The following is a 21,892-nucleotide window of genomic DNA, read 5'->3' as shown; positions in this document are numbered from 1 at the left end:
CACAAAACTTGTTGTTTATGCGTGTTTGCTGTATTGTTTCCAGCTTTCGTCCAAAGACTTCGAACCCCAGAAATATCTATGTACATAATTTCTGAGCTTGAAAACATTTCTGGGAAGAAAATCAGAAAAACTTTGCTGTAATATTTTAAAAGAATGCAAGAAAACTTGCATTTTTAAATGCATGAACCTTTTTGCTGCTACTGATAGTCTTCACCAGGTCACCCTGAGCACAGAAACATGACAAATCTGTTTATAGTAACATTGATTCAACACATCTGCACCACTAATCCATATTTTCTTCTAAACCGAAGTGAAACCAGCTTTTCATGAATATTAATAACTATTGTGTTTGTTTGTTACTCTAATTTCTAATCTCTCTCTTGTTATAATCTAAAAAGCATTGGCAATGATAAAACAAATGTTCGCTGTGAAGAACACATTAACACACAGAATTTTACATATTAACACATATATTAACACACAAATTTGCAATGTTTATTTTATTTTTTATATCGTTTTGAAAGAACATTGGATAAAACAGAACTATGTGTGCATTCATTTCTAGAGTAGATGAGCTAGAATAATGAATGTCAGTACTAGGAAAACAAACAGGAGTTAAATGTGCAGGTCTGGCTACACAGCACATGATGAACACATTCAAGCACATACTTGCTGCAATTGGCACATGTAGATATTGTCCTTTGTTGCCCTGCCCTCCTGGCCAAGCTGTCTCTCTTTTGCCACCAGCTGCAGTCTACAATGGTGAAAGTCTTTGTTAGCAGCAGAATACTTTTAAAATGTTGAACACAGATAAACACACACACATTTCACAGACAAAAAAGTGACTCGCACTTACTTTAGGGCACAGGCAGTGGAGGTAGTGTGTGCAGGGTGTAACAGGAGCCTTCTACTAAATACTTTTCACCATAACTGCAGATGCTCAGGGCTTATTTTTATATATCAGATCACAAGAAAGTTACCTTGTGATCTTTAACGTGTTGAATTAATCTTAGATTTCTCTATTTATCCTGACCTGTTTGTTTTAAAGTGTTCTTTTCAACCCAATACTACTCTCAGTTTAGCTTGACCTGTGGAACTTCTGAGGAAGGTGTGTGTGTGTGTGTGTGTGTGTGTGTGTGTGTGTGTGTGTGTGTGTGTGTGTGTGATTGGTGGGTGGCTGGTTGAGTGGGTGATGTAGGATATGTACAAAAAATAAATTATTTCTTGCACTTTGTTCCCCAAAGTAAATTTGCCACCAAGTTTCAGGTGCAAATAAATGACTTGTTCTATATTTCTGTTTTTATTAAAAATGATAAATGGGTCATTTTGATCAAATCTGTATCTGTTTAGTGCGCCAGCTATACATATTGTTCATATCCCTTGACTTTTCAAGGACGTCTTCTTATCTAGAGCAACTTACTTTTATCTCACTCACAGGACTGAACAGTTGACGGTTAAGGACCTTGCTCATGGCCCCAGCATGGCAGCTTGATTTATTAAACTCATACTGTATGTGTGTGGCCAAACAAGGAGTTTAATGATTCATTACTTTTTCTTTTTTTTTATTTCTTTTTTTTTGTCAAAAAAGAGAGATGAATGATTGAATACAGTAATGAACAATTCTGTTAATGCATTGTTCATATTCAGGTTAATGAGGACTTTCTTAATTTTTTAAACTTCACATCTGAAGTAAAAAAAAAAATTTAATCTTCCTATGGCATTAATTTGTAGTTACGTCCTGCAGGATCCCTGTACTAATATGCACCTCGAGTCCGTATGTGGACCTAAAAAGCTTTATGAAAAAGTCATTAAAAATATTACTAGTGCATGTGATCATTATCTGTTTATTGGTTTCACACCTATGACAAGTTTTCTGGCTTGGTGAATATACAAAAGTAAAATAGTACAGCAATTAATCAATGAGTGCATAAAACTGATAATAACAGATCTTCTATACGTGTGTTGAGTATACAGTATGTTCAACAGGCCCCTAACAGGAAGCAGGGCATTGCCTCTAAGTGGACGGTGTGTGTTATAGCAGTAGATGACATTTGGCCATATGGTCGAGGCAAATAACAGAAGGTGTTTATGTAAAATATTCATAGCTCAGACACCTTGCATGATAATAGGTTTAAGTTCTAGCCTCTAGGATTGTTGGGAGTTAGCAAGCATAAATGAATAGATTGTATCTGTTCATGTCAAGATTACTTATGAGGGGTTATTTTTAGGTGGATTTAACCTTTCATTACAAGGGTAGCAGACAGTCTGCTAGCCTGAAAAGTTTATATAGAAGACAGATTCTCAGTTTAAGACTTTGAGAACATCATATAAACAAGTGGGTTTATAATAACATTAAATGTTGAATCAGTGTCTCATTAAATCCACAGAACTGGGATTATCCACTACTAGTGTACAGAATTTCTGATAGTACATATTCAATTCAATCAATTCAAAGTTATTTGTATAGCGCTTTTTACAACTGACATTGTCTCAAAGCAGCTTTACAGAACATAAACATAAACCAAAAGGTTAATATAAAGAATATAAAGATTAATATAATACAAAATTCAGGATTACTATTAGATATATTTAATTGTGCTTGTATTTATCCCTAATGAGCAAGTCTGAGGTGACTCAGGCGGCAGTGGCGAGGAAAAACTCCCTTGAATGTAATGGAAGAAATCTGGAGAGGAACCAGACTCAAAGGGGAACCTCATCCTCATTTGGGTGACACTGGAGGGTGTGATTATAAATATTCAGTCTAACAAATGTTGTATTGAGGAGAATGCTGTCCTCAAAGACCACATGGAGTTAGCATCTCCTTTTTAGTATCGCATATAACATAAATAATTTAAATACCAAATCTGGGCCTCTATTATTAAGCTGAGTTCTTTGTGGAGTTTATCCAAAGGGCAGGTTGTTTCAATTGTTTGTTTAGATTTTGAAGGGTTTGATCATTATCTTTAACTGATTAGATGGAACGAGTGCACGGAATTAGAAAGAACAGAACCATGTCCAATGCGCGAGAGCAATAATTTTGAGTATAGTCATATTTGCCTTTAGTTTTAGAAGAATGTTAGATATTCGTTGTTGCTGCATGTTTCTCTTATGCTTAAGACTGCAACAGTATCTTCTTTGGATATGATCATTATCTTCTTTGGATAGGATCTAGATACAAGATTTCCTTCACCACTTCATTCTATTCAGGGAACGTGGTGGATCCAGAGCCTATGGCACACCATGGATGTGATGCCAGTCTGTCACATGACACCATGTATGTACACTAATCTCACATCTGTGTGGTTTTAGAGTGGCCAATCCACCTCCCAGCATGTGTTTGGGAGGTGGAAGGAAACCAGAGAACCTACGTGCGTTCTTTATACTAGGGGGTGCGGCTGGGTCTACTTGGCTTCAATGACAGGAAGCGGAAGTGCCGCCATCTCCTTGTATCAAGCAACACCAGGGTCAACGTTTGCATGGTAACGTTACAGTGTCTTTAATTTAAGAATCTTGGACACACAAAGACACATTTAAAAAAAAAAAAGTTACCGTCAAGTCACACTATCACAAAAATCCAGCGAGCTACATATTGTCCTAATAAACACTACAGTGCTATATTTTTGACATACTGTTTAGTAACATAGCATGCGGTTATAGCGACAGACCGTGGCCGAATCCCAAATCCAGCTTTCATGGACTTCTAGTGCACTAGATAGGGTTTAGAGTCCGTTTACTTCCTACGCTGCGGAGTGCACAGTGTGTAATGGAGTAGGGCGGTATTTGGGATTCCGCCCTTGTCTCTGATTGAACTGCTAAGTTTCGCTAGCGCCGAACCGAGCCGCGCTCTTTATATCTCCGGTGTTATAAATGGCTCGTTTAAAACTCATCTTGTGACGGAATATCTTATTTCTACGCTCCACTCGATTCGTGTTGATGTCTTTAAACCCGACAGCTGCAAATTTGAACGGTAAGTAGGACGTGCTATAAGCTAACACGTTAGCACGCTGCACCTTTAGTGCCAGCGTTATACTTTATCTTAAGCTCGCTCGCTAACTCTGAACCTATGGAAACGGAGAGGTTTGCGTGACCGAATGAAAGGTGACAGCTAACTTTTTGACTTTTGTGACTCTTTCATTTTTAGACTCGGGCAGTTTTTCTTTTCCTTCAGTGTCCTTAAGTCAGGTAACTTTGTTCTGTGTTTGGCTAACGCATTTGTTTATATTGTTTTCGTGCTATCTGGTTCGGTTACTTAGACCTGGGTGGGAGGCTAGCTGGCTAAAGTCATGAAGGTGTGTTGTGCGGTTGTAGGCTGTCATAAGACACCAGTAACTGCTGTTTAAATGTCATTTTAAACCATAGCCGCGAATTTCTACTATTCGTGTATTTATTTTTTTTACTTGATATTATATTTTCTATGTACGTTTTCTTACGAGTTTGATTTGTGCTCGGTCTTCTGACAGGTTGTCAGCTGGCTAGCTAGCTAACGTCTAGTTAGCATGTTAGTTAGGCGTGTGTTACTCGTACCGAATACAAAAGATAACATGATTATAGCGTTTGCTGCTGCTGCTTTTACTTCTTTCAAGAGCTTTCGCTTTTCTTTAAAAAAACAAACAAACAACTATTTGCTCTCTCTTGTAAAAGAAAAGAGATGTTGTTTTGGGGCACTGATAATCAACTGTTGCTTGTTTTTTTAAGCCACTTGTTAGCTTGATAACTTCGTGTCCTGTGTGATTTGAGGATTTAGCAGCAAGTTTGATGTGAGGTTAGAAAACTCTCCACTGAACACTTTCTCATCAGTGCACTTAAGTCTCTGCCTTGATTATTTACTAAAGCATCTGGGACTTTGCTCTGATCTTTGCCAGCTCGACCTCGGAACTGTTATCGGGTTTCAGTATTATGCAATCATTATTTATACAGTGTGTCATCTGCCACTCCTTTATAATCAGTCCTGTAGTCGTTTCATTTAGCCCAATAACCTTCCTTACATAAAGACTGATGGTGTGTTTTCTGTAAACCTCACTGAGCTCTTAACTAGTTCACTGTTTGTCTCTAAAACACTAAAGAATCCTGGGCTTGTTGTGTGTAGAGTATCTGCTAATAAAGAACTGTGTATGTATTTATGCATGTGTAATTAGCCAATCCATTAAAACCACATACAGGTGAAGTGAATAACGTTGATTATCTTCTTATCACAATAGCACCTGTCAAGGGGTGGGATATATATTGGATAGCAAGTACACAGTTGGTACAAGTGTAAGGATTTGTTTGACTTTCACAAGGACCGAATAGTGATGGCTGGACGAGGGCAAAACAGCAGACCGTCTCGAGTGCTGACATTCATGTGGATGTTACTTTGACACATACTGTACAACCTACCCTAATCATTGTTGCGGACAAGCACGCTCCTTCATGGCAACGGTATTTCTTATGGCAGTGGGATCTTGGAATATTCCTTAATGACAGGGTAATGTGTCCAGCCACACTGCAAAAGATTTTAGGAATATGACAAACACTTGTTGGCTTGGCCTTTAAATTCCCCATTCAATCGAGTGTCTGTGAGATGTACTGGACAAACGAGTTCAATCCATGAAAGCAAGTGCTGCTTGACAACTTGCACACAGGACTTAAAGGATCTGTTGCTAATTTCTTGGTGAGAGATACTACAGCACGCCTTCAGAGATCTTGTGGAGTCTGTCAGAGCTGTTTTGGCAGCAAAGTGTAATGCATATATGGACATTTGTATGCATGTGCATGTGTGTATATAAGGCAGAAAGAGAGAACATGGTGCCGTACGTGTATAGTTGACCAGAGCTTTTATTTAGAACATGTTAATAATAAGGCGTGAGATTGTGGTTTAGTCTGTCAGTTTGACCTTGAATCTGAATTGAAGTGGTCACTTGATTTCTTTCCTGCCGTTTCTGTATGAGAGAGAGTGAGTTATACTGGACTGTAGATTGCTCTCCTCTTTGAAACAGACTTTGGGTCTCATTTCTGAATCTGTTAGTGAAATTATGTGTAAATGTTTTCATAATTCATACCCTATTAAACTTTCCTCCATATTTACAGACGCACGGCTGATTTGCATTTAGTGACGCCTACAAACTTTTATAAAAGCTTAAGCTCCAAGGTGAGAATGGGGAAAATCACAACTAAAGGCATCATGTGCTAAACTTCCCATAATGCAGCTCAGCTGATGCAGTGTGTTGGCTATCACAGTCACACGATAAGGATCCATCTGCATATATACTCTTACTTTTGAGAACATTAACCCTATTGGGACAGGATTAAATTTGCATGGGGTTGTTGGGCAATTTTTGATTTACCATATTGGCCAAAATTGGAGAAAATTACAGGCTAAATTACAGGCTAATTTTTTATTATTTTTTTTTTGCCAAACTCAGCTCATTGTATAATCATAGTCCTCTCAACACACCTGATTTTCCTATGCAGATACTAAACAGCTACTTTCTGTATTTAGTCTCGTAGCACAATTTTCCCTCGAGGAAAAACTGATCAGAGCCAGTGTGCATTGAGCTCATCTGTGAAACATGGTGGCGGTAGTGTCATGGCTTAGGTTTGCATGACTGCTTTTGGAACAGACTCAATAATCTTTGTTGCTTCATATACATATCTTCTGATGGTAGCAGCAGAATAAATTCAGAAGTTACAAAAACACCCAGTCTGCTAATTTATAGAGAACTGCAACCAAATGAATTGTGAGGAACTTTATTATGCAGCATGAAAGTGATCCAAAACACACTCGCAACTCAACAAAGTACGTCATCAGGGGGAAAATGGAAGGTTTTAGACTGGCCGAGTCAAGCACCAGACCATTTCATGTCCTAAAGAGAAGACTGAAAGGAAGAAACCTGCTGAAACAAACTGAAAAAGTTCGCACCACTATATTTGCTCACCTAATAATCAGGTGGTCTTCCCACTCAAGGTGCCATGTTTTAAGTAGCTTAACACATCTGGATGTAAACATCACAAAATAAAAGCGGAAATTCTGATCTGACCTTCTCTTATTCATCTTAAATTCAAACGTCTTCTGTGTATATTGAATACAAGAGACTGTCAGAGCAGACTGTATTTTATTTAATTATTTATTTTACTGATTTTGTGTGGACAGAAAAAACGTGTAAAAACCCTGACGTCGCAGCGGCTACCTGCACACGCTCACTGTGTTACGAATGCACAAAGACTGCTGTTGAGGTTTTTACTTGGTGGACCTTAGTTTAGTAATGGATTTGCAATTTAATTCCACTTTCTTTTATTATTACACACTTTTGCTGAAGCAGCAGAATATGATGCACACACTGCTTCTGTGTTACAACACTAAGATTTTGGATAAGGCCCATGTAGAAGATTAAGTGGTTTACACCTCATCCGGCCTCTTGAGTTCTCGTGTTTGCCATATTTTTATTTTAAATTCCTATCGTGATCCCGTGCAGGATAAAGCACTTACTGAAGGTGAATGAATGAATGAAGGAACATTGATGTTCCTTCAAGGAACATGATAGTGTTTTATTTAGTTTCTATTGCTCAATGCATAGCTGTCTGGTGTTCCTGAGGCATTTGCATGCCAGCTTATTATGACTTGCTTATGAACATCACCGATATTTTTCTGTTTCTGTTTAAACAGAGATCTCTTCCAAACTGCTGTTTATTATTCAAATATTATGCACATTTAATTTTTATGTCAATTGTTCTTTCTGTTTGACTCATTTTTGAACCTGATTTTATAAAAAAATCTTTTTTGGTTCACGAATAGTTTCATTTACAAAAGCACAAATGTTTCCATTGAAAAAAAAATCTCAAATTTCTATTTTAGCATTGCGATTCGAGCTGCAGAAAACTGGCTAAAAGGGTTATAAATTTGTATGCTGGAAGCCCATCGGGACCGAAGCTATTGATTGATGTAACTCGAGTTACACCTTTCTGTAAATGTGCAGCTTCTTAACAGGTTGTTCTGTAGTAACTCACACAGGAGCTTGAATGGTTTACTCTATATATACACACACACACACACACACACACACACACACACACACACACACACACACACACACACACGCACACACACAATGATGTTTTCTCTAAGGATGTTTTTTTTGGTCTCTAGTGTGTAGGCTTTGTGACAGTTAGGTGGTTTTCACACTGAATCCATGTGTAATTGTTCCTGGCAAATCAACAGCACAATTCAGACTCACTTGACACTATCGACTCTCAAACTGCTGGTTGTTTGTTTTATCTTTTATCCATCACCATTGTTATGAAGTGACTTATAAGAAAAACTGACGTGCTTCACAGACGTTCCAAGACAATAAAACTTTAAATGGATACAGTGTGATTGTGTGTGATTGTTTGTCTGTAGTATAAGAGGAATATTATTATATTATTATATTATTTTATATTATTATTTGTTATAAATATGTTCATCAGCCCATCTAATCCAGATCGCACCATCCTCAGCACTACTGAATTATTTTCCTATAGAAACACACCCTGGCATATTTCACTCCATATTTCAGATTGAACTTCTAATGTTCGACTCTTCGAAAACTTTGACCATTTTAAACATGCATCTTATTTTTGTCTCCTGGAAAAAAGAGAAAATGCTTGTCTCTGTTATTAATTAATTAATTTAAGGAAACCGTGTGAATGAACAGCTCATAAATCCATTATACATGTGCTGTACTTGCAATTATTTATTTGGCAGACAATATTAGAGCTTTACTTTCAATTGCAACCTTTTAATTCCACAGAGGTATCGTAGTAGACGTGTTTCTGCAAGACTTCATTTTGTTATTGAAAACAATCATGAGAACAAAGAAACTTCTATTGCGCAGTCATTCTATATTACACATCTGTACATCTGCACGTTACTCCCTATAGTCACGCTGTTCTACCAGCAATCTGCTTACATGTGTACATTTTTTTTTCTATTTTTCTCATTTATTTTCTTGCGTTTCCCACCTGTATAGTTAATTCTATATTTTGTTGTAATCTTATTGTTCTTTTTTTTTATTTTATTTATTTATTTTTTTTTTACATTTTTTTTTTATTATTATTACTCATTCTATGTTTAGTGCGTGGGCATTGGATGAAGCATTTTATTCTATATGCATGTGTTTGGTTGTGTATGTGACAAATCGAATAAAAAAAAAATTTGAAAAATAAATAGCGAGCTTGTCTTCCCCCTGTACAGACCGCACCCCCTCACCTGTCTCCTGCCTGTATATAATACGCCAACATGATGGCAAAACAAAACGTTCCATATATATATATAAATTATTAAAGGCTCATCCACCTCCTGTCCGCAATCCTAACTGCTTCTTTAGTGTTCCACCTGTTGCTCCATTTCTTGCAAACATAACCTGATAAGTAACGTTGAGGCCGTCAGGAAAGTTTTACATTTTGATAAAGACCAGAGACGAAGCGATTATTTTTACTTGTAGAATACGGGCATCTTTAACCAGATGGACGACACAAACGTAGCTCTATCAGCACACAAATACAGTTTATTTCCCATAACATTTTATTTCATTTCATCTCATTCCAAGTTCATGCATATTTAAAAGATTTTTAATTAAGATTATAATTGTTGTTGTTTTTTTTTTTTTTACTACAATGTGGTGGCGATAAATTCTGTACAAAAATTATCGTACCAAAAAAACCCCCACACAATTAAACACGCTTCATTTCTTTTCGTATTAAATCTAATGAATGAATGTTTGTCGTGGTGTAAATTTTTAATCTCACAGCTAAATTTCGGCATTTTCTAAAGCAAACCATGCCGCAGTGAGACTATGGAGCGTTGAGGAGCGCATTTTGATGAGCTTTATCATTTATGTAAAGCAGAAAGGCTTGTTGTACATCCTGTTCTGCACTGTCCGTGGCAGTTGTCTCCGTACACACGCGCACACACACACACATTAATTGACCTTGTTCTCCTTATAAATGCCAGAACAGGGAACGTAGTGAGTTTAGATGTTGAGTGATATGACTGAGTCAAGCACAATGAACCTCTGCTGGAAAAACAAGCTTGAATCACTTGCAGGTAGACCGGTGAGGTTCAGGCAGCGACGCTCTGCAATATTTAACACACAGATTTTCTTTCCCACCTGCTTACAGTTACACCATTGACTCTCATTTTTACTGATCCTCCTTTTCTCTGTTTCTCCAGTTTTTAATTCTCCCCAGAGCTTCTGGGTCCTGATGTGGCCACGCGGAGGTTTAGTGCAGCGGACAAGCTGAAGATCTCTGGCTACTGGACCCGAGACAAACCTCACACACACTTACGCACAGAGAGAGACAGACTGACGTGCATAGGTAAAGATCCTCTACCGTACATTTACATCACATTTACATCGACACACTCGGCACATCCTTATATCAGTACCTACTTAACGTGCAGCCGCTCTCTGGACCCAGCTTGCAGTAATCATTGGGGATTTATGTATAGGGAAAAAAGTTCTCTTGAGTTGATGCATGTTATGCTTCATGAGGTCCAGGTTTCCACACAGAAAAAAGGCAAGCAGAACCGAAGTAGCTTACAGTAGCTCAAAAAACAAATTAAAACCGAAAAAGTGAACATTTGCCAGAATTAATCCTTAATATGAATTCATAGATTTGAAACAAAACAAAAAAAAAAGAAATCAGCTACTTTCTGATGTTAATTAATCTTCTTGATTAATATTTAATAACAATATATATTTAGATGCGTCTTGTATTGAAACAAATCAAAATGGAATTTATCATTATCAGTCTTATGTCATCACTTCTCTCAGATCTAATCACGTTTCACAGTTATTTGCCAGCAAATAGTGTTTGAATATAATTGAATATAAGTGTCAATAATACACACAGTTGGAGACTAGCATATCGTCGCTGTCAGGCGGAAACCTTGTATGTCCATATTTTGTCAGTTTCATATATTTTCACATATCGATGCTATTGGTCAGTCCCCACGTGGGTCTGTTATTTTTACAAGTTATTAACCAATCTAAAGTCTTGAAAATAGCTTGAGCGCAAATCTCATAACTCCAATGGACACTTCAACTGTCCACCTCTTCCTCACTCCTTGGGAGAGCTTCGCGGCATATTTCTCCTCAAGAAGAGTCGCAACGAATCAACACGTCTTCTGAGGTAAATGTCTTCAAAACACTGGGCTCAAAGAAAAAAAATCTTGACCCCCGCTAGTTCTTGTGCTCGTCTGAGGACAGGAATTTAGCGCGAGACAATCCACTGCAACGCGGACTAAACCCTGTGCACTGCAGATAAGGTACGGCGTTTTTTTTAATTTCCTGAAAAATAACGGTTTTGGAGATACGAGGATTCCGCCTGACAGCGACGATATGGTTTAAACCCCTCTTCCTCATCTGAACGGAGAAGGAAGTCAGGGCTTGTTCAGTTTAAAGGGTTCCACACAATATAAGCGATATTTTCTGCATCCTGTGTTCTTCAGTCTGTTGTGCGTATCATTTCATCAAATTGTCCGAGTTGCTTAGTAACAATAAACTGGATTTAGATGAATGCCCGGGGCGAATGTGTCCTCTGATTTACTTAATTCATTCTAAAAACGATTGCAAATGAGTGGCATCATAAATGATACAACTTAAAGGTGTGCGCGCTGGCATGTCTTCTGAGTTTGTGTGAATTTGTTAATTGCTCATTGTCTTTATTCACGATTGTCGGTATGAGTTTGTGCTGCGTTCTTCGTCTTTTAGACTTCGTTTTCCAACCTTGCAGATTTCACCGGAGCCTCATAGCCACCCTGTTGCCATGTCGACCTCATCACTAAGGCGACAGGTGAAGAATATTGTTCACAATTACTCTGAAGCGGAGATTAAGGTGAGAGATCGCTTTGTTTTATGCTTACGCTACTTCCCCTATAAACATGGTTTTATTTCTACTTTATTGTATTTCTTTTTGTTTGTGAAAGTTTTTTCTCTATAACAGTCACCTCTTTCTGAAAGATTTGTGTTTAAAACTTGAGTGTGTGTAGTTCTCTTTTTCTGATCTTTACTTTAAAATAAAAAACATTGAACACTTCTAAAGTTAGTTTTTCATCCTTCTCCAGGTCAGGGAAGCGACTTCCAACGACCCATGGGGTCCGTCCAGTTCTCTGATGTCAGAGATCGCCGATCTGACATATAACGTCGTGGCCTTCTCAGAAATCATGAGCATGGTGTGGAAGAGACTCAACGATCATGGGAAGAACTGGAGGCATGTGTATAAGGTCAGGACCTCATGTGAATTACTGATCTTTTAGTCTGTGTGACATTAAGACATTTTGGTGTCGTAGCATCACTCTGCACTTGACCTCCATGTGTTTCAGGCTATGACTCTTATGGAGTATCTGATTAAGACGGGTTCAGAAAGAGTGGCGCAGCAATGCAGGGAAAACATCTACGCTGTCCAGACACTCAAAGACTTCCAGTACATCGACAGAGACGGAAAAGACCAGGTAACACCCACACACCCCGAGTGGAATTTTATGTTTTGCTTCCCTAAGGAAAGCTATTCTTCAGGAATTTTTCAATAATTCAACTCGGAAGGCAATTTGAACACCATCTGAGCGCCCAGCCGAGCCGACCGTCAACGCAATCCTGTTGTCGAGTTATGCAAAGCATCAGATGCAGCTGCTTTAAAAGCAGTCGGTTTCCTGTTGAAAGTAAGTCATCATCACATGCAGTGATTGTGTAGAACACATCAGTGGAGACATGGCACCATCTGTAATGACACCACTGAGCCCTGCGCAGTGTGGAGTAGATTTGGCGAAGGAGATCACAGTTTGTGGTACCATGACTTGTGAATAGGACCTGATGCGCACTATAATACATGGCAGTGGATTATTGAGGTGTTAGGGCTCCCTTGCGTCTTTTCCATTTTCTCTTGTGAAGTTGGTCGTATCATGAATTCTACTAAAACTCAGGGTATTTCAAGCCTGACCCTGGTCGCCTCTTCCAGGAGGAGACGACTTGATTGTAGACCCCAAGCTTGCATCCAATTCAATACAGATTTGGCTAAAGGAACATGATAGTTATCATTATTTTGCAGCAGGATGTTACACGATGCTGTAATTCTGGGTAGCTAATAATTTGAAACCGACGGTCCAGCACCGGCTGTGGATGGAGAGACTGCGGGTCAGACGTAGTGACACATAATGTATGATGATACTAACCTGTCTCTTATTATTGTTTTACTTGTTCGTAAACTCTATTTATTCTTAGGGACTAGCGGGTTACAAGAGGCACGGGGTATCCCTGAAAGCATAGAAACTCAAATAAGTAAACCTGTAATTTATTAGTGACAGTACGTGTGACTTGCCTTCTGTGCGTCCAGAGCCAACACTCGACCATGCCCTCACTAGCATACCAGAAATTGACAGCATTTATCATGACCTATTATTAGTATTTAATGCTTCTATTTTAGTATCCCCGTCTGCTTGCAGTCAAAATATCATGCATGTTTTTTTTTTGGGTGTGTGGGTGGGGGTGTTTCTTATTTTTATGAAGGGACTAATAATTCTGGGATGGACAATGATGCCGACAATGTCTGATTCTCAGATCTCCAACAGTTTGCACTTGTAGGAATAATGCCTAGGTTCCAAATGAATCGTATCATGTGTTACAACAGATAAAGCGTCACATCATTAGCAGGGGTCATTTCCAAGAAAACGCTCAACCAGTCTCCTAAAACCAAACATGGTTGGCATCTGTGATTCTAACAGTCAAGACAGTTGAACAAACAGCATATTTAAGTTTCAGGACTTCAATAGCTCAAGGTCCTTCAGCACAAGTGAATAAAAGGCTCATCTCCCACTCATCCTGACAAACACACACACAAACTCTTCACGCCGCACATCTGTTCCCTCCGGGAGTGTGTAATTCTGAGAGATCTTTTTATCGCCTATGCTGTTTAATCGCATGCTGACGTAGGTAGGCAATGCCTTCGGCGTTTTTCTGTTTTTTTTTTCCCTGTACTTTGTACATTAGAATATTGGCTTTCTGTGAACGTAACATAACTGACAAACAGCAGTGAAATTTCTTTGAACGATTCTTACTTTGTCAATAGACACCCAAATCTGCAGTGAGCAAAAACGAGGCATGAATTCGAAAACTGTTCATTTTTATGCCACCAAAACAACAATCAATATCGAATATCAAAACACTGTTATACAGTAGTGTACGCTCATATTCAGCCAGTCACGTGGCAGCAGCGAAATGCATAAAATCATGTAAATACAGATCAGCAGCCTCAGGCAGTGTTCACATCAGCCGTCAGAATGGGAAACAAATAGGATTGTTGGAGCTAGATGAGCTTGTTTGTGTAGAACTGCTGATCTGGGATTTTCACACACAACAGTTTCAAGGGTTTACTCAGAATTGTGCAATAACGAAAAAAAAAACAGCCAGTGAGCTACAGCAGGTCTGTGGACAGAACTTGGTTGTTGAATAGAGATTAATAGAGACTAGTTTGAGGCAGCAGAAAGGCTACAGGAACTCAGATAACCACTCTGTACAACTGCAGTGAGCAGAAAAAGCATCTCAGAATGCACAACATGTTTAAACTTGAGGCAGATGAGATACAACAGCAGAAAATCATCAGTCGTGTTACACTTCTGTCAGCCAAGAACAGAAAGCTGAGGCTGCAGTGGACAAAGGCTCACCAAAACTGGACAGTTAAAGACCGGAAAAACGTAGCCTGGTCTGATGAATGGCAAATTCTTCTGAGGCTCGGAGATGGTGGTCAGAATTTGGCACATAGATCTATAGACGCAACCTGCCTTACATTTTATTCTTATTATTTTTATACTGTCTCTATCGCTGTAAGCAGTAACGCATGTATTGTACAACATCATTTTGTGTTAGACAGACTGTGATTCAGGGATTTATCTCAGTGTTAAGATTATTTTTGAATGTGACGCATTGACAAAACGTGTCTAAGCTTAGCAAAATAAATAGTGACTGTCGGAATGTAAGAAACACCATACATTTGCTGAGTTTGATCTCAGCTGTGATTTCTTTAACCTGGATTTAATCATCTGTGAAATCGTTGTAACGCAGCTGCAGAAAGTTGGAGAGGGTGTATGTGCGTGTTAGCTCATACTAGTGTGTATCGTCTCATAAAAAACAACACGCTCAGCTGAAGTAGGGATTCTAAAAGCCCTCACCCAATTTAAGAGAAAGAGGAAGCTGCTTTTTCAGAGGAGGAAGCACGTAATGTTTTATTACACCTACACATGAGTAATATGAGTGCTATTTTATGACTGTTGTGAAGTACTGAAGCTACAATATGTCCCTCATTTCAGAGCCTGGTGCCCCAGCTTGTGAACTGAGAGGCAGTTTGTGTGTGACTGAGTGAAATATGTAATGGTGTGTGTGCGTGTGTGTGTGTGTGTGTGTGTGTGTGTGATTAGGGTGTAAATGTAAGAGAGAAAGCCAAGCAGCTGGTGATTCTTTTGAAAGATGAGGAAAGGCTACGTGAGGAGAGGATCCACGCACTCAAGACCAAAGAGAAGATGGCACAGACCTCAAGTGGTGAGTCAGTCAGTTAATGACATTAAGAGCTGCTTCATGTGCTGAAAGAGAAAGTGTGCCGGTGTTTGTATTTAGCACGGCGCAAAGGGGGAGCATTGCGCTTGGCCACGTTAAGAAATGAATGCTTTTCAAACCATAATGCCTAGCTGTTTAACCCCCAGCGTCTTCGGCTCCCTCGGCTCCTACTTTAGGACTGCACCCGGGTCCGGATTCAGAACAGGCGTGGCCACAGAGCTCAGGGGAGGAGGACCTCCAGCTGCAGCTGGCACTGGCCATGAGCAAAGAGGAAGCAGAGCAGGTAAAATTACTCACCCATCAGCTGCCATGTCCTCTCGCAACGGGTAAAACGGGCAATCGAGGACATTTTTTATGTGTATTTTATAACCGTAGATTAATATGGAACTCCTGATGCATGATTCCTGAATAATGTAAATAATTAGGAGTTAGTTTTCACATTTTACAGAAAGCATTCAGAACAACCGTTATGCAGATTTCCGACATGCAAAAATACCCTCAAATTCTTTTATTATAAAAATGCAAGTTTTTAAATATTTTGTCTGCTCTGTATTACCACAACAATATATTTCAAATTGTGTTTCTCCTGTAGTCAGAGATCCTAATGAATACAAAGGTAAGGCTTAATCTTAAGAGGATAAACTAATGCAGAGTAAGTTCTACGTTAAAACTATTAAGTTGTGTTTTGGAGGAAACTTCAGTTAAGCTCGTATTTCTGAACAGTAACGCTTGTAAAGCGGTTGAGTTGTGTTTTAAAATGACATTTTAAGGGCTTTTATTTTTGACACCATCCTTAGTCTTCCTGTTATCTCTACCTAACACTAACTAGTTTCATATCCCCTCCCCAACCACTTCCACTTCTGCACTTGCTCTCTTACTCACTTCCTACTTTCAGTCATTCTGTAGTAGTTTAGGGATCACAGCTAATGAGCTTAAGGCCCTTCAACTTGCCCCCCACTCACTCACTTGCTCACTCACTCACTCACTCACTCACTCCTGTCCTTGCCCCTCTCCTTACCCCTCTCCCCCAGACTAGTGCTGACCCTCTGGAGGATGCAGAACTCCGCTACGCACTCACGATCAGCAAGGAGGTTCACCAAGAGGTCAGGGATCACGGGTCACCCAGATCCCGGGGGTGAAAGTCGCTCCCGTAATCGCTTTCTTGTGCACGTTCCAAAATTCAATTGTAAATTGAGCCCCAATTTATTTCAGAGTAATTTCACTGATCAATCAGTTACACTGTTAACAAAGAAAAGGCTGCAGTTGTGCAATCGCAAAATAAGACTTTAAGCCGGAATTCTCATAAATGATGCAAGCTTTTGCTTTTAATTACAAGTAATTGTACCTAATTTGTGTTATAATTTGAAATCATTTCGATAAACCGCATAAAACCACTATAATTATTTCCTAATCTGACATAAACGTTACCTTTAATCTCGTGAGACGTTTTTCCTCATTAGCCTCCTGGTGCTCTAATTGCTTGTACCTATGTAACGACGGCATGTGATCGACAGGAGGAGCGTCTGCGCAGGGGTGATGATCTAAGGCTGCAGATGGCCATCGAGGAAAGCAAGAGGGAGAAAACCAAACCAGAGGAGGTGTGTACACGTGTGTGAGGGGACGTTAAGTCATTATATGGCAAAAGATTATTATTTATTATTTTTTTTTAACTCTAAACACATCGCTGAGTATTGCTGTATTTTTGGTAATGCCAAAATAATAGTGAATAATTCAACAAAGAATTTTTTTAGTGAACATTCGTATTACAGCCTAAGTCATTGTTTATGTTCTCAGGTCACAAAAGTCTTATACTGTATGTAGAGTTACGGGCGATTTTGAACCATAAAATGAGCAATGGTGATATTGAGTAATAAACACAGCACTCACTTCAGCTCAGTTGTTATGAAGGCTGTGTTTATTCTTAGCCACCGTTTGTCACCTCATTTATATTGTGCTTAGTTATATGGAAGGAATAAAACCCGATGTGAAGTGTGCTGTAAGGGATATGTATATGATCTATCTCTTTCTCCTCTCTCATCTCAGTCCTCTCTGATGGAGCTGAGTGCTGTAGATCCGTGGGGAGCACCAGCAGCTCCAGGATCCTCTGGCCCATCTCCTCCTCCGTCTGTGACTCCTGCCCCTTCAACAGGACCCTGGGGCCATAGTGACCCCTGGGGCGCAGCGTCTCCTGCTTCTCCTCCTAGTGCTGACCCGTGGGGGGGAAGGCCACCTTCAGTGGCCCCTGCTCCAGACCCATGGGGGGAATCTTCAGCAGTGAATTCTGACCCCTGGGCATCTACAGGTGAGTGAAGAGCTTGCATTGTTGCCACTTCAGTGGATGGCGCGACGCGACGCGATGTCTGTTGAATTTGGTTACCGTTCTTGCTGAGGTAACGTGCACATTGAGCCAGAACTTAAAGGTGTATCTCAGAACAATTCAGACCATCAATTGATCAAACAGTCAGACCGATGTCTTCGTGTCTGGCAGGAGTCACGGCACAGAAACCTTCAGTAGTGTCTTCCATAGTGTCCAACTCATTTCACCAAACATTTTTGTGGTAAAAGTTTTTGTTTTTCTTTCCCCATTTTCTTACAATAATGTTATTGCTGTATCTACTATAAACAGTGGATCTACAAAAAAGCCAGTGAAAGCTCTGTGTTTAAAAAGACGTGATTGCCGTCTTCAGTCGTCTCTGCTATTTGCTAGCTGTTTAGAAAAAAAAGCCCAGCAAAATTATTGATTTTTATTGAAGTTTTACAGAGAGTCATTTGCTGGAGTAAAAGAAGACTTTCAGGACCTCGGCTTATTACAGAGTAAAATGTTGTCCACCATTTCACCCTTGTGTGTTTATCCTTCATTTACCATTCCTCTGTTTCTCTTTATTGTGACTTTGATACCAGTGTGATTCTCTACTGCAAAATCTTAAGGAGACTGTCAGTGAAGACCCCGAATTCAGATTGTTGAAGAAATTACAGTTTAAGTTAAATAAAGCCAATAAATCAAAGATTGAAATGGTTTCAGCATTACTGTCATTAGGTCTGAGGATTAATGTCAGTAATGTATGTAGTTTAAGAAAGTTTGAGTACTAGGCTCACAGTCAGTAAAGCTTTTGCTGAGCATTTGCATTTTGTTGTCTGTATTACGTCGATGTAACAGGCACCATGACTAACAGAGGCAAAGGTTAATTGCAGTGCAAAAAAAAGACTACACTACATTTGAACGTTTTACTAGAATAGAACACTATCAAAACGTATCAAAGTTTCAACTCCTTTTTGTGACTTGAGTCTGCATGCGTGTGGTTCTCGACCTCTGATCCTTTCATCTGTCCTCCCCAGCCGTCACCCCTCCTAGTAGAGACCCCTGGGCTCCATCAGTGCCTGCAGCCCCAACCTCACTCTCAGGGTCGTCTGATCCCTGGTCTGGGGAAGGGGTTGCCCCTGCAATTGATGCTCTGACTTCTGACCCCTGGAGTGGTCCCACTAAACACACAAATGGCACAGGTACACGTTGTGTAACATATTGTCAACTATGTAAGTGGGGAACTATGACTTGCTCATTTAGCACTTGCTTCCAGGACATGACTTGTTTTTTTAAACAAATATTAAGAAAGAAAAAAAAAAGGAACAATCAGGCATCATGATATCGAAGGACTATTTTATAACCAATTATTTATAATAATTTACGTACAGTGTGTACAGGACTACAAAACGCTCAGATAACTGTATAGCCATTTTTATGAATTGATCATTTAGTTTTTTATTGCTTTTTATGACGACGCATGCTTAATCTTGCAGCTTGCTCTAGCTACCGATTCCTGTTAGCTGGCAAGAACGTGTCTGCAAGTTGGTTTACCAGTTTAAAAAGCCCATAATTTACTCCATCCAAAATGTCAACGCTTTGCTCAGCATATTTCTTGTCTGTTTGTTTTTAAGCAAAATTCAGAATTTTGCCCAGGTGACAAGAATGTGATGCTGAAATGTTTCTGTGCCACCCATGTTTTTCCACAAAAAAGACAACCATTGGCATTTATAACACACAGGATACGGGTACATTGTGTTTTGACACAGGTTATAAAATCGGCTGTATAAAAATTGGTCAAAACCAAAAACTGGCATTAATTCATTCTACATTTAAAAAACTTCAACAAACCTTATTGTGTGTTGATGCTTTCTGCCCCTTTAAAAGCACCTCATGTTCATGCCTTATTACCTGCTCAACATGTGGGTGGCAGCATTGATCAATTATTTAAAAATGTACTCTTCCTCTTGTTTTTTTTACCTCAGGAGATCCAGACAGGAGAGGCTCCTCAGTAACAGGCAGCGATGCAGGTGGTGGAGGAAGCACAGGCTCTCCGGTGCCATTTGACCTCTCATCACTCGGCTCCTCGCTACCGGTTCGGAAAACGCCAGAGTCGTTCCTGGGGCCCAACGCAGCACTGGTGGATCTGGACTCCCTGGTATCATCCAAACCCAAACCCAGACAGACTCCTCCAACCATGACTTCATCTCACAACCCTTTTCTTCAGTCACAGAGTAGGCACTCACTCAGAATGTTTGTGGAATCAGTTTTTGCACACTTGATTATTTAGTCCAGCTTCAAAGAGTAACAAAAACTACTGATGGATGTATTTAAATAAGAAAGGACTAAACATGCTTTTCTGGCACAGGCTTACTTTGAGTGTTGAGGGAAATGAATAACATGGCATAGCGCATGTGTAGCTTCATAACTATGTCCTGATATGCTGTGGACAGTGAGCTGTGGCTTGGTTGTACATGATGTTAAATCGTACTACAGGTCTCTCTGATAAATAACTCGTGCATGCTGTAACTTTCTTACTCCCCTCCTTTATTTTAATTGTTCATTTTTTTATTTTCTCTTAGGCCCCTCACCTGGGCCGGGTGTGGCAGTCACTCCTGGCAGCACCATTTCCAGCCGGGGGGTGTCACCAACACCGGCTTCATCTTCAAACCCTTTTGGTGTGACCCCAATGGCCTCCATTTCCCCTCAGCCTTCCACGCTTGGTCTAAGCCAATTACGTACCAGTCCTGTCCCTCCTAACCCTATGCTGAGCCAAATGCCTACAATGGGAATGGTTCAGCCAGGGATGAGCGTGCCAGGAATGGGGGTCCCTATGGTGGCCCCCGGCATGAGCATGGGAATGGTACAGTCCAGTCCGATGGGAATGCCGTTCAGTGGAATCTCTCCCATGGGCCCTGTAGGAAACTCTGTGCTGATGGGCTCAGGGGGAGTCACTCAACCAGCGCTGGTTTTGGGTGGCCCATCGGGAGTAGGCGGGGTTATGGGTGCCGGAGGACCTGTGACAGGGGGTGGGGCTACAGGTGCAAGCACCAATCCGTTTCTTCTCTGAGAAATTTCACAGCTCCCCTTCTTACCTTTCCACTTGAAGAACTTCAACATCAACAGTGTGCAACATGAGAAAATGTGTGTACATTATATTTAAAGCATTTCAGATTTCACTTTATTCCATTTCTTTTTGCTTTCTAAGAAATAAGAGGTAGCGGGAGAGGAGAGGAGAGGAAAAGGTCTACATCATTTTATTTTGTTCGTTTGTTTTGGGGGACTTGATGTGCATGTGTGATTGAGATGGGTCGTTCAGTCAACGCAGGTGTGTGAAAATCATTATTTTATTGCACAGAAATTGAATGACAAATGAAAGGGGGACAGAAATTAGCCACTAATAAACTGATCTAATCGAATCACCCACACCACCTTACTCTAAAGAGGGAGTAGTAGTGACACTTACAGTGTGCATGAAGGAGCGCTTTAAACTCCCACGGCTTGAACTGAGATCTGATCGTCTTTGCATTTCAGCCACATCTCATGATCAAACCGGGTGTATTACTTTTTAATTTAATTCAACGTGTAATTTTTTTTCTAATTTATTGTTTTGTTTTGTTTTTGTCCTTGGATTAAATAACCAAGGAAAATAACATTGAAATACAGCCATTGAATGCGATGCCTTGTTTAACATCTTTTAAACTGGTGAAGTTATGCTTCTACACGTGGGTTGAGACAGCAAGGTTGTGTGAGTGTGTGTCAGTGAGTGTGTGCGAGCGTGTGTCTGTCTCCAGGTCTGTCCACGTACCCTAACGCTGTGTTTATTACATGAAGCCACATCTGTAAGGGATTTGTGTCTGCATTATGGTGACACTTTTCTGTGCTTGTCCACGAAGGCATCTGTACTTAGTGTTTGTCCTTTTATTCATTTTCTTTAATTTTTTTTTTTTTTTTTTTGGTCATTGTAGTGACTTGAAGCATTAGACGGAACCGTCACATGGGACACAAGATTTTATTCTCGCATTTCACCACC

The 21,892-nt window shown here is 39.8% G+C and overlaps 1 protein-coding gene across 3 annotated transcripts; it reads left to right on the top strand.

The window, feature by feature from the left end:
* Positions 1 to 3,762: 3,762 nt before the first annotated feature.
* Positions 3,763 to 21,254, top strand: epn1a (epsin 1a). Of its 3 annotated transcripts, XM_060870565.1 has the most exons (13): positions 3,763 to 3,967; positions 10,187 to 10,332; positions 11,752 to 11,853; positions 12,083 to 12,241; positions 12,341 to 12,469; positions 15,425 to 15,545; positions 15,707 to 15,843; positions 16,592 to 16,663; positions 17,075 to 17,158; positions 17,604 to 17,862; positions 18,897 to 19,061; positions 19,845 to 20,093; positions 20,442 to 21,254. In XM_060870565.1, the coding sequence occupies exons 3-13, from the start codon at positions 11,785 to 11,787 to the stop codon at positions 20,927 to 20,929; spliced, it is 1,932 nt and encodes a 643-aa protein (XP_060726548.1). In that variant the 5' UTR covers positions 3,763 to 3,967; positions 10,187 to 10,332; positions 11,752 to 11,784; the 3' UTR covers positions 20,930 to 21,254. The 3 variants fall into 3 exon arrangements, with proteins under 3 accessions (XP_060726548.1, XP_060726549.1, XP_060726550.1); XM_060870566.1 differs by lacking the exon at positions 16,592 to 16,663; XM_060870567.1 differs by lacking the exons at positions 3,763 to 3,967; positions 10,187 to 10,332 and having other exon boundaries at positions 11,733 to 11,853.
* The last annotated feature ends 638 nt before the right edge of the window (positions 21,255 to 21,892 follow it).

Source organism: Tachysurus vachellii, chromosome 5, assembly GCF_030014155.1.
Source record: "Tachysurus vachellii isolate PV-2020 chromosome 5, HZAU_Pvac_v1, whole genome shotgun sequence".
Classification (NCBI taxonomy): Eukaryota; Metazoa; Chordata; class Actinopteri; order Siluriformes; family Bagridae; genus Tachysurus; species Tachysurus vachellii.
This window is presented reverse-complemented; position numbering and strand designations above follow the sequence as displayed.

Coding starts and splice junctions, on each gene's coding strand:
- epn1a (XM_060870565.1), top strand. CDS start 11,785: ATGTCGACCTCATCACTAAGGCGACAGGTGAAGAATATTGTTCACAAT. Junction 11,854..12,082: donor ACTCTGAAGCGGAGATTAAG/GTGAGAGATCGC, acceptor ATCCTTCTCCAG/GTCAGGGAAGCGACTTCCAA. Junction 12,242..12,340: donor ACTGGAGGCATGTGTATAAG/GTCAGGACCTCA, acceptor CATGTGTTTCAG/GCTATGACTCTTATGGAGTA.